This window comes from Lichenostomus cassidix, unplaced genomic scaffold (assembly GCF_008360975.1).
Source record: "Lichenostomus cassidix isolate B80296 unplaced genomic scaffold, HeHo_3.0 HiC_scaffold_46, whole genome shotgun sequence".
NCBI classification, from domain to species: Eukaryota; Metazoa; Chordata; class Aves; order Passeriformes; family Meliphagidae; genus Lichenostomus; species Lichenostomus cassidix.
The window spans coordinates 10009-27478 of record NW_028147597.1 but is presented as its reverse complement, the minus strand read 5'-3'; the positions used below and the strand labels follow the sequence as shown (position 1 = coordinate 27478).

At 47.8% G+C, this 17470-nt stretch overlaps 2 protein-coding genes across 2 annotated transcripts in view; one reads left to right on the top strand and one right to left on the bottom strand.

Annotated features, from left to right (window-relative positions):
- Nucleotides 1-16800, bottom strand: part of LOC146421859 (IgGFc-binding protein-like) — a 27661-nt gene extending 10861 nt beyond the window's left edge. The window contains 11 exon segments of the mRNA XM_085046961.1: nt 417-558; nt 1260-1453; nt 1668-2235; nt 2605-3185; nt 3833-4403; nt 4596-5200; nt 5569-6139; nt 6348-6682; nt 6767-7975; nt 11000-11044; nt 16704-16800. Coding sequence (XP_084903087.1) covers nt 417-558; nt 1260-1453; nt 1668-2235; nt 2605-3185; nt 3833-4403; nt 4596-5200; nt 5569-6139; nt 6348-6682; nt 6767-7975; nt 11000-11044; nt 16704-16785 — 4903 coding nt within the window. The 5' untranslated portion in view covers nt 16786-16800.
- LOC146421858 (uncharacterized) lies at nt 12123-17470 on the top strand. Its single transcript, XM_085046969.1, has 5 exons — nt 12123-14299; nt 14388-14431; nt 14818-15608; nt 16012-16078; nt 16170-17470. Exons 1-5 carry the CDS (start codon nt 14291-14293, stop codon nt 16237-16239), a joined length of 981 nt encoding a protein of 326 aa, XP_084903095.1. The 5' UTR covers nt 12123-14290; the 3' UTR covers nt 16240-17470.

The following is a 17470-nucleotide window of genomic DNA, read 5'->3' as shown; positions in this document are numbered from 1 at the left end:
AAGGACCATGGAATGGGAAAAATCATGGGATGGGAGAAAGTATGGGAGAAACCACAGAACTAACCATGGGAAAAATCATGTAAGGAACCATGGGATGGAAAACTATGGGAAAAAACGTGGGAAAAACAATGAGAAAAACCATGGGAAAGACCATGAAAGAAGCCATGAGATGGGAGAAACCATGGAATGGGAAAAACTATTGGAGGAACTGTGGGAAAAATCATGGGATGGGGAAAAAAACATGCAAGAAGCCTTGGGAGAAGCTGTGGGAAGAATTGCCCTGTCCCTGACCCTTAGTGCCAGAGACAGGATTCTGTTCCCTCCACCTCCCCTAACCTTTTTTCCCCAGTCAACCCCCCAGTCATCTCCAGATCTGCTCTGCCTCTAAAATCCCCTTTTCCCCCACTTTTCCTCACTTTTATTGATGCATCCCAAGACCCCTTCCCGGATTTCACAGGATTCATCGTTGGTGCAAGCATGGTCATGGCAGGTAAGGCCCTGGCCAGGGACACAGGTGCAACGACGCTGACACTGATTCTGGAAAACCAACTCATGGGGCTGCAGGGAGGGAGAAGGGAGAAAGGGAAATCCATAAAAACAGGGTATAAAAAGAAAAAATGCAGAGAAAAGGACATAAGTGCAGAAGAATAGGGAAAATAATGAACAAATCACAGGGCAAAGGGATTTCCTATAAATAGGAAAAAAGGGGGAAAATGCAGGAAAAGAAGACATAAATGTATAAAAATAGGGGGAAAGTGCTGAGGAAAAACATAAATATAGGGAAAATGGCAAAGATGCAGAAAAATAAATTCAACTGCATAAAATAGGGAGAACCACAGGCAAGAAAAAGGATGTAACTGCCTAAAAGCAGAAGAGAAGAAAGGAAATGCAGGGAAAAGATGACATAAAAATAGGGGGATGGAAAGAGGGAAAATGCTGGGAAAATTAGACAGAGAAAGAGGGGAAAAATGTAGGAAATAAAGATGCAAATGCATAAAAATAGGGAAAAAGGGGGGAAATTAATTTTAAAAAATCCATAAAGCCAGGAAAAAAACCAAAACAGCATGTAAACAGAGGTAAATGCAGAAAAATATGAGAGAAAGGAAAAAATGGCAGGAAAAACACAGGTAAGGACATAAAATAGGGAAAAGAAGGAAAAAATGCAAGGAAAAAGGAAGCAAATATATAACAATAGGGGGAAAATGAAGGGAAAAAAGACATAAATGCCTAAAACCAGGAAAAACATCCAGAAAACCTACCTTATAGTATTCCCCATCCCTAAAGCATCCACACTGCTCCTCAGGAACACATCCCTGTCCATCAAAGACAGAGCCCTGGTGGCATTGGCAGCCCTCAGCGCAGGTCTGGGGACAAGTAGTGGCATTTCTGGCACAGATGTTGGTGCAGGTGTTGGTACAAAGGACGTAGGTGCTGTTGGCTGGGCAGGTGAGCGCTGGAATTTTCATGGAATCATGGATTGAGCTGGGTTGGAAGGGACCTTAAGGCTCATCCCATCATCATCCCATGTCCTGCGTGTCACCACCATCACCCACCCCCAAACAGGGATCATTTCCCACCAAACTCCTGGTGCTCCAAGTGGGATCTCAACTGGAGATCTCCCCGGCCCCAAATGGGGAACATTTGCCTCTGTGCCCTCTCAAACTCACGGCAGAAGGATGGTGTCCTCCAATCCCCCACAGTGACTCCGGCGTCTTGGCACGTGCTGACATAGCTCTGGATACTTTGGCACAGGACACGCGTGTCTCCTCCGGTCATACAGAGGTCATGGATGCAGGATTGGGAATATGGAATCGGGTCAATGATGTGGTGGCAGGAGCCAAAGGGACCTTCAGGGGCCATGAGGAGGCCACAGTAGTTGGGTTTTTGGAGGACTGCCACTTTCTCCTCTGCGCAGGTGGGACACTCATCCTTGGGACAGGCGTCATCGCAAGGTGTATCTGTTGTTTTCCATGCAGATCCAAAGGCTGTCACATCTGGAGCCAGCTGGCCACTGGAGAGCTGGAAATCATCATCGCGTTGGCCATTGTAGTTGCCACAGAGGCCACACAGGCGGCCCATGTACGTCTGGGGGACCGTGACTGTCACATGCTGGACGAGGTCATAGTGGACAATGAGGCCAAAGTCAGTGCGGAGCAGAACACCTGTCCCATGTGGATAGACCTGGATCTGTCCTGCACCTAGGATGGTGGGGAGGTGGTGGGAGATGGAATCCACCTGGGATAGAGAAGAAAATGTCCTCCAGTGAGGAGGTTGGACCAAAAATTTGGATAAAATACCTTCCAAACAATATTCTGATAGATTCATGGATCCCACTTGGAAGGAAAAGTTCAGATGAGCATGGATTAGTCTTGGAGATAGGGTGATTCCTCATCAAGGAAACATAATTTTGAGGTTGATGGAGGTAGAACAAAAAATTTGGTTCCACCTTCAAGTCAATGTTTTAATGCATTTACGGATCTTGCTTAGAAAGAAAAGTTGGGATGGGCACGGACTGGGCTTGGAGATGGGCTGAGGCATCCCCTCCATCAAGCAAACCCAATTTTGGGGGATCCCATGAGATTTGGACATGATGTGCCACCTTACCATGACATCTGCCCCCTTTCCTTGTCTCAGCATCAAGGTGACCCCATAGACTTCCACAGACAATGCTTGGATCCCAGAGACCTTCCCCTTCTGCCGCGCCTCCTTCTGGATTGTGACAACAAATGATGTCATGTTGTCACCTGTGCAGGTCTGGGTGAGGATATAGGAACAGGTACCAGTGATGTTGAAAGCCATCCCATCGAAGGTGACATAGGTGCAGTCACCTGTGGCCACACAGATGCTGGACGCCTGAGAGGGACACTGGAAGACACCATCAATGACCTTCCCAGGGCCACCATCATGACAGGAAGTATTTTGGCACTCCACAGTGCCACCAGAGAGACACTGGCACATCTCCTGCTCAGTGGGGTAGAATGTCTCCCCCTCTTTGTAGTAGACTCCGTGGTGGCTGCAGCCGCAGTGGGCCATAGGGACGCACTCATCACCGCTGAGCATGAAGCCATCCTGACACACGCAGCCCTCACGGCACCGCCCCGGGCATTTGGCAGAGTCAGCACCACAGGTGTGCCGGCAGGTGTGGGAGCAGAGCTCATAGGAGCTGTTGGAAGGACAGGGAGTATCTGCCGGGAAACAATGGGATTAATGAGGAACCAGGAAATTCCAAACCAAATCCTGGAAGTTTCCTGGAATTCAGGTGTGAACTTCTAGAAATACTGAGTTTTAGCCCAATTTCATGGCAAACCCTCAATTTTCCTCCCTGTGGATGTGATGAGGGACACCATTGAATGATAATTTAATGAATATCTGAGGATGATCCAACGATCATCCATAAGAACTATCCCAGCCCACTAAAATAGGAATTTTTGCTGCTAAACCTGATTTCCCCCATTTTTATGGAGAAAAATGGAACATTCTCTCAAAGAATGGGAGCGCTCAAAACTGGGTTCTCAATTGACCTCCAAACTGGATCCCTTTAACCCAATTTCATTTTATTTGTGCATTTTCTGGTGGTTTGCTCTCTAAATTATCCACTTTGTAGCCAACACCAAGAAATTGGAGATTCTAGGTGGGGTAAAGTATTCCAGATGAGACAACTTCTTCCTCGGGAAGGGTTTATTTTGGGTGATTATGGGATCAACCAAGACTTTAGGTGGGATTCCCACTGGATTCCCACCCACCTGTGGGTTGTTCATACATGAATTTGGAACAGACTTGAGGATCTTCTGGACACTGCTGAAGGAAAAACCCTACAATTATCCCAACTTACAGCAGAAATTATCTGTCCTCCACCTTCCGATGGACACACCGGCAGCCTGGCACACAGTGGCATAGTGGGCAATGATGGGACACATCCCATCTTCCTGAGCAGGGAAGAGGCAGGAGTCACGGATGCAGTTCTGGAAGTACTGGTGGGGATCAACATGACCATGACACGCTCCAAAGGGTCCACCTCCTTCCAAAATAATTTCACACCCCTTCCCAGATACTTCCTGCTGCAGCCGTGAAGGTACGGCAGTGTTGGAACATTCCACTGTTGACCTCTCAACACATCCTGGGACATCTGCGACCTTCCAGCTGCTCCCAAAGGCATCTGGGTCTGATGTCACATGGCTGTTGCTCATCATCATGTCATCGCTGGCGGCACCATTGTAATTCCCACAGAGCCCACACAGGGTGTTTGCAAAGCCATTAGGCACCATGGCAGTGATGCGGCTGTGCCAGTTGTAGGTGACAATGAGGCCAAAATTGGTCTCTACCACCGCATCCTGCCCATCACGATAGACAACAATCTTTCTTTCACTGTGGTGATATGGGAGGTTGACCAGCTGCTCATCAATCTGGGGAGAAAACCATAAAAATTGGTAAAATTTGCAGTCTGACAGCAAATTCCAATTCCGTGCTCAACAGCTGGAGCACCCAAATGACGTTGATTTAATTTCCTTTCAAATTTAATCATTAGTTTATGGGATGAAGTTTGGGATGAGGTGGAGATGGTGATGAAAAGATAAGGGATCATTTCCTAAACTCACCATGATTTTTCCGGGGTGTTCCCTGCTGATGCTGATGGTTTTGTTGTAGACTTTGACTGTTACCACAGCAATGGATGACATGAGGTTGTCGCCCTGGTGGCCATTCTGTACCAACACCTGGAATCCCACCAAATTTTTGGTGTCTTCACACAACCCAACAAACAGGTAGACACATGTCCCCTGGAAGATTAACTTCTTGCCATCAAAGGTCTCGTAGTGGGTGGCTCCAACAGCGGTGCAGACTCCATAAATTCTGGGATAACAATCTTGGATCCCCTCCTCTACCCGGCATTCCTCCTCGGCACCGCAGCCAGAATCCCGGCACACTACCTGCCGCTGCTCTGCATCACACACACAGCGTTGGGTGCAGGCAAGGTCGCCCCAAAATTCTTCTCCAAGGCCATGGAGGAGACCCCGAAAGGAGCAGCCACATTCAGAGGGGGGGATGCAGGTGTTGGCATCAAGGACAAGACCCTCGTGGCACACGCAGGTGTCCACACAGGTGGTGGTGGCAGCACAGTTGGATGACACAGCAGGGATGTTGCAGGTGGGGGGACAGGCAAGGCCACAGGTGCTGTAGGTGCTGTTGGGTGGGCAAGTGAGAGCTGGACAGGGAGAGAGACAACAGTCAGGGTGGAATGGAACATGGTGGGACAGACTACTTGGACTATCTGTACAGACATCCTGGAGTCTCCATGGATTTTCTGAAGTCTCCATGGACTTCCTGGACCTTCTACTTGGACTTTCTGGAGTCTCTGTGGGCTTCCTGGACTTCCTGCTCAGACTTTCTAGAGACTCCATGGACTTTATGGGCTTTCTACATGGACTTTCTGGAATCTCCCTGAATTCCCATGGATTTCCTGCTTGGATCTGCTGTCATAACCTTTCCCAACCCATGATCCCATGGATCTTCAGATCCACATTAATTAGGCTCTGCCCAGGGAGTATTTTCACCCAACCATCCTCTACTCACGACATCCCGCCACTGTCCTCCAATCAGAAATGCTGATCCCCTCCTCCTGGCAGTCATCAGCATAGGCCTGGAGGGCGTGGCACAGCGCATCACGACGTCCCTCATTGGCACACAGGTCGTAGATACAGTTCTTCACATAGGTATTGGGACTGATAGCATCATGACATCGCCGGAATGGCCCAGAATGTTGGGACAACTTCCCACACCATGTCTCCGCCTTGTATGCCACCACCTGGTCCCATCTGCACCGCCCACAGTCCCCGTCACAGGTGTCCTGGCAGTGGCCACTCTCACTGGTCACCTTCCAGCTCTGCCCCAGCTCCACGATATCCCACACCTGTTTCCCATCAGGAGTGAGCGCATCATCCCAGGGGTCCCCATTGTTGTTCCCGCACATGCCACAGACTTTTCCAGAAAGAGCAGCTGGAAGTTTGACCACTACATGATCATCCCAGTTGTAGAGGATCTTCAGGTTGAAATTTGATTGGATCAACATAAATTTACCCTTCTGGCGGATGTAGAGCTTCCCATGGGAGAGGGAGATGGGGAGGCGCGAGCGTTGGTTGTTCACCTGGAGGACAACAACATCCATCAAAACAACCAAAACCCATAAAAATTGGGAAATTCATGGAGTTTAACAAGATAGGAGGTGTCTTCACGCAAGTGCCTGTACGCCAGCAAATCTGGAGTTATTTAGGAAAAGACCCTCAAGATCATTGCTAAATATGTAATTTCATAAAATTACTTGGAATTTGGGAATTATAATGATTTTTGCTTACCCTCACCATCCCATTCTCCGATCGGACTGCAGTGACTGTAATGTTGTCAACGTGGATGATGATGGAGCTGATGGAGGAAACTTTAGAATTCTCCTTTTCCTCCTTTTTGACTTCAACAGAGAAGGAAGGAAGGGTGGGATCAGGATTGCAGATTGTGGTCAAGGTATAGGCACACGTTCCCATGAAATCAAAAGTTTTTCCATCAAAACTTCGGTAGTGTGGCCCGCCAGCAAGCCAACAGGTGGAGAAAGTCTCCTGGATACACTCTGGTAGTCCATCCACCATCTCACACCTTTCTTCACACACCAAATCCTCACAGGAGAGCCATGTGGGGGCTGAAAAAAAGGGGAAAACCCATGAATGGTAAACCAGACAACACCCAACCACTGGGCTGACACAACAATGGACTGACTACTCACGGGTGGCACAGAGCCCAGGGAAGCCGTATCCAGTGTGACTCTCGAACCCAAACACCAGGAGCCCGAAGGGAACCTGCGAGTTCTCAGCAGTCCATGTTGTTGCACTCATGGTGATGCTAGCCCAGGAAAAATCTGTGCCAGGAATGGCCTGCCACACCATGGTGTTGTCTGGCTGATGGTTGAGGGTGGTGGTGGCAGTGGCAGTGGTGGGTGCAATGAGGATGGCATGGTTATACTGGCCAGGCACAGCGCTGAAGCGGAACGCAGTGCAGTGGGATGTGAGAGGTGGGACAACAAGGAGGAAGGGATCTTGCCAAGATGACCCACCGAAGAAAAACACCACCTGCACTGCCACCACTGCAGTGATGTACAGGTGGGAGTTACGGTTCACCACGAATGTCTGCACCTCCCCTGCCACCATGGCCACGGTGGCATTCCCACTCCCGGTGTTGTAGGTGATGGTGTTATCCTCATCCGTCACCACATAGACAAGGTCAATGTCTGTCTGCAGTGGGTTGGGTGGCACCATGTAGCTTCTCCCCCATGCTGTCATCGGAAGGAGCTGCTCCACCACAAAGTCAAAGCCAGCCGACACCTTGACACAGGTGTGGCCACTGAGGACAGCCACAGGGGTGTCAGCCACCACAGCTGTACCAGTGAAGTCCTGGCTGCTCTGGAGCTGCAAGTTGTGGTAGGGCTGCAGGAACAGGCGGAGCACAGCTCCAGGGACATAGGTGGCCCCAGCATAGTGGAAAGTGGCAGTGGTGGTGATGCTGACAGCAGTGGTGGCAGCGCCGGCGGCCACCACGAACTCAGTCAGGCCGTAAGTGTCATTCCCAACAGGTGTAACCAAGTAGTACCTGGTGCCCAGACTCTCCAAGGGCAGGAGGGCAGTGGCACCCATGGTGTAGCCCTTGGCGCTGACGGCCACCACAGAGATGTCGGCGCTGGCCTGGACCACCAAGGTTTTATCAGAAATGCGGCTTCCTGCGAGTTCCAGGTCAGCAGGGAGGGGCACGGGCACAGTGACGTCCGGCCCCAGGGTGACATTGCGGGTGAGGGAGCCGTCACGGAGCATCACTGACACCCGGGTGTTAGCTGGGCTGTAGGAGGTGAGCAGCAGCTGCAGGGACGCGCTGGGGGACTCGTCATCATTCTGTGGGAACACTGCCAGGAACTCCCGGCCCCGGTAGCTGGCGCTTGAGAGAGCTGGGAAAATGGGGAAAAAAGGGGGTCTTGATTAATTTTTATATAAATTTTACATGTGTTTTGTATAGAATAATAGTAGGAATTGTATATAAATTTCATTAAAGATATGACTGCAGTATCTAATTTATAGAGTCAATTTTATATATAATCATAGTAGAAATTATATTTACAGTTTGTTATATTACTAAATGATATTTAAATAAACTATAAATAATAGTATATGAATAATAAATTAATATTAATATATAATGTGTTCATAATATGACATAGTGCTGAATAATTATATTATAACAATAATTACATAAAATAATTTACCATTCCTTAATATCACAATATTATTACATATTTATATTAATAAATCCTATAATGCTGATATATTAATACTATTAGGTAATATACATTGATATGTTACTGATTATTACCCTACTGATAATATATTAATAATATAGAACTCATATATTAGTAAAAACTTGTTAATTACCTTTTTAACCTATATTATATTGTATTGTTGTCCAGCATATAACTTAGTTATATAGTTTTCTATGTTATTATTATACATATCAACTAATTATAACACAATTAATTATACATAACAACTAATTAGATACAATACCTATATTTAAATATATAGTAATATTTTTTCTATTATTTTGCACCTAATTTTAATAGAAATACCAGCAAATAACAAATCCATATCTAGAAGTATTAAAAACAAAGTAATATGATAATAACTGCTGTAGTTATTTTATTATTTATTTTAGTATTAATCATAGTAGACAATAAATTAACATTTTATTTTTATAATAATCAAGAACAGCAGATTATTTATATTTTTTCTATAAAGTTATACAGATAATGATTTAAAATAATTTTACTTGTTTTCATAGAAATGGCTTGAGAAAAAAATGGTCAAAATCAAACAAAAATAAGCACTAAGAAGAAGAATTAGATTGGTAGAGAATATATTAGAGACCATTAGAGAACAGAACTGAATTAATATACCATTATATTATACTATATTGTATTATAATATACAATATTTAATATATCAATTATAATAACGGTTATTACATAATAACATAAAATAATATATCATTATTATATATAAATATATATTATTCATAAACTGCATACAATTACAATACATTACAATACAATAATGTCATTAATATCATGCAACTCTATGTCATACTACATGGTAAAAAAAAGTAAATAGAGTAGAATTGCACATAATTATATTTACAGTAATTTAGATCTATTCTTTTTATAATTACCTCTCAATAATTAGATATAGTTACATATAATATAAATATATAGTGTGCTGTATTAATAAATACACACATATTAAATTAATATAACATCTATTACATATTTTTATATTTCACTTTTATACATCCATATAAAATTTGAAACAATTTTATACTGAATTCTCTAAATTTTTACTAAAAATGCAAATCAAGAGTAATAGCTGCACAATTATAGAATATATCATGTTGTATTTTTATATAATTACAGCAGAGATTTTATTATACATTCATATATAACTATAGTAGTGTACAGATAAAATTAATATATCCACAATATATAAAAATATAGATAAGTATTAATCAGCAATTAATGTCCTATTAATCAATATTATGTCATTCAATTATACTATTTAATATTATTATTAGCTAATTAACATTTTTACTATTTTGTATAGCTTTAAATATATATATAAAAATATATAAAATTAAAACGAAACAAAAGATATTTTTAAAGAATCAAAAAAAGATTTTCAGAGATTTTTAATGCTGCAAAACAACAAAAAAGCTCTTTTTTTGCCCCAAAACAGATTAAAAAGAGTGGGTTTCTTCTTCTGATTAAATAAATAAATAAATAAATAAGGAATCTTTGAGATTGTTGGGGAAAAAACCATGAAAATGTAATAAAAATTTATTAAAACTTGATACATAACAAAGTTCATGATAAGGTTTTTTTAATTTAAAAAAACAGAATTGGGGGTGTTGGGTAAAAAAAGATAATTATGATGATTTTTTCTGAAAAAATGCAATTTGGGTGTTTTGGGGAAAAAATAGGGAATAATGAGGTTTGACTGCAAATAAAGAGTGGGAATAAAGGGGGGGGTTCTGAAATAATATTTTAAAAGGGGTTTTTTTTTAAAGAAGTATGACTTTGAAGAAAAATCAACAGGGAAATAAACAACCTGGATTTTAAAAATTAAAATAGAATGAATGAGGTTTTTTTCTTTAAAAATATCCCAAACCAAAAACAGAGTTCAAGAGGGCTTTTTCCCCCTAATAAATTAAAAATTTAAAAAAAAAATAAAAAGAAGAAGAAGAAAAATAAGGCACAAACAAAGAAATATTAAGGGTACAAAAGGGTTTATCTCTAACATACTACATAAAAATAGGATTGATAGGGTTTTTCACGAAAATTTGAAAAAAGTCAGGAAAATAAAGAATACAGGGGATTTTTTTCCCTTAAGAACCAATTGTTTTTATTAAAATTGAGCAAATAAAAGATATTTTTCATAAAAAACCTTCTAAAAATAGACTTTTTTCATGAAAAAAGTACAATTCCAGCATATAGCTCTTGGGTGTTTTTCCTGGAAAAGCACCAAAATTGGTCATTAGAATATTACCTCAAAAAACACCAAAACAACATAACAAAAAAATAAACCCAAAATAACCAAGACGAAATGCACTTTTTTTTTCTGTAGAAAATGAGGAAAAAATGAGTTTTTCCTGAAAATTAATGGGGAGGTTCATTAAGAAAAGAGAATATTCTGAAGGCTTTCTGATTTAAAAAGAAAAGTATTTTAAAAGGGTTTTTTTGGTAAAAAATAATAAATCTTCAGCTGGGAGGTTGTTGGAGAAAATGCAAAATGAGGGAACAAGGGAATTTTCTGGGAAAAACAAACCCAGGGATTCAAGATTTCATATTCTGTACTAAAGAGCCTGGAAATAAGTACACAGTCCAGGAAATTTGGGGCTTTTGTGTGGAAAACAGGGGTTTGCTTACCACAGAAGGGAAGGAGGAGCCACCAGGTCCTGCCCAGTGCCATTGCTGTGAAAAACACCCAAAATTATTAAAAATTGTTATTTTATGGGAAAACTCCATGCGAGCCCAGAGTTGCCTCCAGAACCCTCACATAACCCCCAAATTACCCCCAAATGCCTTTGATTACCCCAAAATGCATTTGTTCACCCATGGCAACCTCCTGGGGCTTATTTTGGCCCCAGTGCCCCCAGGTCTACCCCAAAACATTCCAAACACTATGAATTCTGTCCAAAATTCCCCAAATTTTGGTCAATTTTTTTTTCTCCCAAATCCCCCCAGTTTGGGTCAAAATGTAATTAAACAGCCGAAGCAATGATCCCTCCCCCTGTCCTCTCTCCACACCTTCAGGCCACACCAAAGTTCCCACTTCTATCAGATTCACTCCAAAACCAGGTGAATTTAAACCCAAATCGCCTAGTTTTGTGTCAAAATGGGATTAAAATGATGGTAACGCCCTCCCTCGTCAATCCCTCCCCTTGATGCCACCTCAAATACCCTATTTCCACCAAATCCACACTAAAACTTTATGAAAAGGATGAATTTTGCCCCAAATCCCTCCAATTTCGGTCAAAAATGGGGTTTTTTTTGCCCAACATCCCCCAAATTTCTATCAAAATGGGGTTCAACATCCAGGAAAAACCCTCACTCACCTTGTCCAACTCAAACACTCCCAGATGCTCAATTTGGCCTCAAAAAGGGAAAAAAACCAAAAGAAATTTTGGGCATGACAAGGGCAAAAAATATGAACTTTGGGGCAAAAGTGCAGAAAAAGGGCATACCCCTGAGACTTGTAGGGGGAAAAATGGACAAAAAAATTAAAACTTTGGGCACAGAAAGTGTTAAAAATCCAAGATTTGGAAGAAAAAGGGTTAAAATTATGAAACTTGTGGGGGAAAAAGGGGCAAAAGCCATAAAACTGGGGGGGGGGGACAGGGGGAAGGTAAAAAGTCTGAAATTTGGGCACAAAATATCCTCAAATTCTGCCCATCCCCAAAAAATAAGGAAAACCAGGAAAAAACAGGGAATGAAGCCTCCCCACTCTTCCCTCACTCACCGGCCCCTCAGCTCCTGAATTCCCAGGACCCTGTAGACACAGAGTGTTTGTCCCAAAATCACTCTTTTTATACCCTAATGGGGTTCAGCCACAGCCAAAAAATGCAGTTGGGCAAATTCCACAGAATTTCAGAATAGGGGGGAGGGGCCAAGGGGGCATGACCTACACTTCCAGAGAATTTGGGAACTGGCAGCTGGATCCTGTCACTGATGGGACATGACAGGAGTGGAACCCAAAGGGACATTGTGATAGAGGTGAGTGCCACAGGGACGTCGTGACAGGTGTGAGTGCCACAGGGATGTCACAACAGGTATGGGACCTACTGCGATCCTCCAAACTTCCCGGAACTCCCAGAATCACTGCCCCCATGGCATGCTCTGACCCCATGTTCCTGGGGGAAGGACAGACCCAAATCCGGATGTTTTTTACCCAAAATTAATGATCCATGTCTCAGTGGGGAATTCCAGGGAATGGGAAATTCTGGCCCAAATGCTTGAAAAAGCTGAAGAAAACCAGCTGGAGCAAGGAGAGACAACAGAAAACAGGGAATTAAAGGGCTTTTGCCTTAAAATGAAGACAATAAAAATGGGGAATCCCTGAACCCCCCAGAGATCCTCAAAATCACCCAGAGACAGAGACCCCCCCCAAGCCCATCCAGGGACCCCCAAAACCACCCAGGGATCCCCTCAGCCCTCTCGACTTCCCAAATCACAAGGTCCCTGCAGGGAGATGGTCCCTGGGGCAGATCTGAGGTCCCTGGAAGGGTTTTGGGGTTCCTGATAAATGACATAGAAAAGAGAAATTTTCAGTTCCCCTGACGTTGCTGGATGGAGCTTAAAGATCAACTGGCAAAAAAAGATACAAGGATGTAAAGGTATGCACACAGGATGATAAACATAGCTGGAACCAGTGGAGAAATAGGTAATTGTTGAGGAGCAGAAAAACCTTGCAAGTGAGGGCCTTGCTGCCCTTGTAAAATCCTTGCTCGCTTCTGTTACTTTGGCTAACTAGAAAAGCATTCTGGGAATGACTCAGCTAAACTAGGGGTGAAAAAGAAGTTACATAATTGCAAAACAATTACTAGAGTCAATCAGTGTTCACACTGTGGGGCTCGTAGTTAATTACATCGGATCCCTGTTCCTATTGTGATCTATGATAGTTAAGCACATTTGTTGTGCCTCACAAGTATGTAAACTCATAACAAACTAACAGTTTGAAAACCCTAGATTTTTACAATAAAGTGTTTTTGCCATACCATTGTAAAAATCACGAGTTTAAAACCGCGGGTAATGAGGAATTTAGGCGGGGTTTTGGCAAGTTACATAACAAGAAGCAGCAGCCAGGGAAAAAGTTCAAGGAAAGGTCATCTGTAATATGGACCCATTTCACTAATACAATCAGCAGAGATCCTTTCTTGGTCCCTCCAGGACCATACCCCCTGTTGTAAATTTTCACCACACACATCAGATTAAAGGAGAAATCCTTCAGTGTGTCCTGAACTGATAAAGAATGCCTGCTTTCTAATGCTTCAAATTGTGTTAGAAATTTTATCTTCCAGCCAATTTTGGTATCATTCCCCTGGGGGAGGGGTTACAGATCTAAGTGGAGCTGAGAGAGTCCCGGCGGGGCTTGCAGAGCCGTGGGAGGGTTTGGGATTTCTAGAGATTTGGGTGGTCCATGGGGAAAATTGGGGGTGTCAATCACTGTGATCACAGCTGCCACTTTAACTGCCCCCAAGGATCTCCCAAACCACATGCGGACCCCCTTAGCACTCCTGGACCCCCCAATTCCCCCTAAGATACCCAGAAGCACACCAATTTCCCCCTGAAAATTCTCCCCCGGGGATCCCAAACAACCTCTCGGGGACCCTCAAAACCACCCCAGTGACCCCCAAACCTCCCTGCGCATCCCTCAGCCCTCTCAGACCCACAAACCCCTCCAGGGACCCCCATATACCCCTCCAGAGACTCCCCCAGTCCCCTTAGAGCCCTCAGATCCCTCCGGGGAATTCCCAAATCCTCTCCAGGAACCTCTAAGCCCTTCCACGAATCCCCACCCTCCCCCCGCGCTCGGCGCCGCCGCTTCCCGCCTTTCCCCTCCCCCGCCTCCCATTGGCCACAGCGTCCGCCCGTCCCCGCCCTCGACCAATCAGCGCCCGATCTCGGGGCGCTGGGGCGGGGCCATAGAGAGCGCGGGCGATGGAGCGGGTGAGGCCGGAGGGGTCCCGAGGGGACGGTGTGGGGGGAACTGGGGGACTCGGAGGGCCCCGCGTCACTCCCCGCGTCTCTCCCGCAGAGGCTTAGCCTGGAGCAGCGAACGGAGCGGCTGGTGCAAAGGAGGTGGGAGAGCACTCCGGCCTCAAGCGCCCCTCGAGATCCCTGAGTTTCCCCGGGACCCCCAGGTGCCCTTGGGACCCTCATCTGTCTCCCCTCTGTCCCCTAAGTGTTGCCCCGGACTCCAGGTGCTCCCCAGACCCCCAAATGCCGCTCCAGACTCCTAACTGCCTCCCAATTCTCTCCTCTGCCCCAGGTGCTCCCCAAGAGCGCCCCGGGGACCCCCAACTAACCCAGCCACTCCCAGGTGATGTCCCGGTCCCCCATTCCGCCCATAAATGCGCTCCCGTTAGCCCCCAAATGTCTCCCGAGACCCCCAACCCCCGCGGGGGCGGTGCAGGCTCAGCATTTCGGGGGTCCTCGCCCTCCCCCAACCCTGTCCTCCCCTGCAGCCAGGCCCTGCTCAGGCCCCGCCCCCGCGGGCTAGAGAGGGCGAAGCCTCTGCTTGGCTCCGCCCCCTCCAGCTCCACCCTCGATGACCCCCTCGTTCGATGGCGCTTGAGGCGCTGCCGAGGGGAGGAGCCAGCGCTGGACGCGCCCTTGGTGGGCAGGGCCCTGCTGGACTCTGCTGCTTCCCAGGGTGGCCTGCAGGGGGTGCCACGGAGGATGTCACATGACCCCCTCGGGGCCCCGCAGGGGCCACTGCCCTGGGAGTCACGTGACCCCCCTGAGCCAATCAGGAGCCACTTCTGCAATCCCCTGCAGCAGGAGAAATCTTCACCCCAGCATGGCTCCCAGGAACCCTTGCGGCAGGAGCCATGTTGGGGGTCACATGACTCCCACGAGGCCCTCTGGCCAAGGACGAGCAGCTCTCTGGAGTCCCTGCAGGGGGCGCTATACTCACAGTCACGTGACTCCCCTGAGGCCCTCTGGCCAATCAGCAGCAGCCATTGCACATCTCTGCGCCAGGGAGCGCCACCCTGTGGGAAGCGAGACTCCCGTGAACCTTTGCGGCAGCAGCCATGGTGGGGGCCACACGACTGCCTTGGCGCCCTGTGGTGTGCACCATATTGGAAATCACGTGACTCCCAGGATGCTCTGCAGCCTGCAAGGGAGGTGTTCCCTGAGCCCCTGCAGCAGGGGGCGCTGGGCTCGAGGTCACGTGCCCCCCCGAAGGCGCCACAGCCAATCAGGTGCAGCCCCCGTGACGCCCTGCAGGGGACGCTGTCCCAGCAGTCACTGGGTGAGGCACTGGGGGAGCTGTTGTGGGTCATGGGGACACTTGGAGGGCTGAAGGTGCCGTTGTGGGGCTAGGGGGCACTTGTGGGGGGCCAGGGAGGTAATTTGTATATCATGGGAACATTTTGTGGGGCTGGAGGTGTCCTTGTGGGTCAGGAAGTCATTTTTGGGGCTGGGGGACACTTATAAGGCTGGAGGTGCCTTTGCAGGGCTGGGAGGCACATGTGAGCCACGGGGGTCCTTTGTAGGGCTAGGGGGGCAGTTGTGGGTCAGGGGGCCACATGCGAGGCTGGGGGGTCACTGGTAGGCACTTGTGGGTTGGGGGGTACTTCAGGATCAGGAAGTCACCTGTGGGTCAGAGGAGCACTTGTGGGACTGCCACCCTTTGTGACACCTGCTCCCCCCAGGCCCGCTGGAGGACCCCCTCCTCTGGATGCTGCGATGCCACCGCCGGGCCATAAGGGGGCGCCTTCGGTATGACATCCTCACCCCCAAATTCTAGGGGTCTGCCCCCGCACCTTCCCCAGGTCCCCCTGACCTCCCCTTTGCTCTCCCTTCCCTCCAGCGCCATCGAGACCCTCCTGGAGCCCCCACCTGAGCGCCACCAACCCACGGCGGGGCCAGAAAAGCAGTGACACCCTGAAATTGCCCCTGGGAAGCAGGAGGACCTCGCCTATCTTTGGGGTTGCCCCTCATCCCCTCTCCCCCTGTGTGCCACCAAGAGCATTTGGGGGTTTCTGGGGGCTCAAGGGAGAGTGTTGATGAGATGCTGAGTGTCTCTAAGGGGTCCGGGAGTGTCTGTGGGGTGTTTGGATGAGATCTAAGGTTGGAGAAGGGGACTGGGGCTATAAGCGGGGCGTTGGGGATTGAGGGTGTTTGGGGGGGCACTGGGAGTCTATAGGGGATCCAGAAAAAGTCTATGGGGTTTTGGGGTTGGGGGAGGTCTGTGGGAGCCCTGGGGCTTTGGGGAGTCTATAACGGTCCGGGGGTCTGTGGGGTGTTTTAGAGGGGCCAGGACAGGGTTGGGGTGTCTAAAGTGGCGCTGAGGGGGTTATTGGGAGTTTCGTGGAACCCCCAAACCCCGGCGGGTGGGGCTCACCTGGCTTCTTCACCTCCGCGACCAACGTGGCGCCGGGGGTCTGTGGTGTCCCCCCGCCCCTGAGGGCGCTGTGGGGGATCATGGGGGGGCGCCAGAAGCTCCCGCTGAGCCTCCAAAGCCCCTCGGGCCCTGCCGCCCCCAGCGCCGCCGCCTCCCGACCTTCCCTCCCTCCGCCTCCCATTGGAAGCCGTGCCCGCCCGTCCTGGCTCGGAGCCAATCAGCGCTGAGAGTGGGGCGCTGGGGGCGGTGCCCCGGGTAGGCGCCGGGTTAGTCACTTCCTGGACTACAACTCCCGAGGAGCTCCCGGGCCCCGGAGAAGCCTTTAGAGCCGGGACTGCGGTTCCCGTCGTGCCCCGCGGCAGTTCCGTCGGAGCCGGGCATGCGCTCTAGGCTCCGTGCCAGCTGTCCACCCAGCGCTCCCCCGAGCCCTAAGTGCCCCCAGGGCCCCCTAAGTACCCCCATTTTCCCTCTTCCGACCCTCGAGTGTCGTCTCGGATCCCTAATTCCCCCCGCCCGCGTTCCCTACCTTCCCCCAAAATGCCCCCTGTGTGTCCCTTCGGACCTCCAAGTGCCCTCCAGTTGCCTCCCCGACGCCTAAGTGCCCCTCCAGACCTTTAAGTGGTCCCGCAAGCCCTCCCCTGATCCAAGCGACCCCAGCCCCTCAAGTGCCCCCGGGAACTGGTGCGATGCCGACGGTGTGGAGAAAGACCCTATCGCAGCACCAGCACCAGTTCAGCCTTTAATTAAAACTTGAATTAAAACTGCAA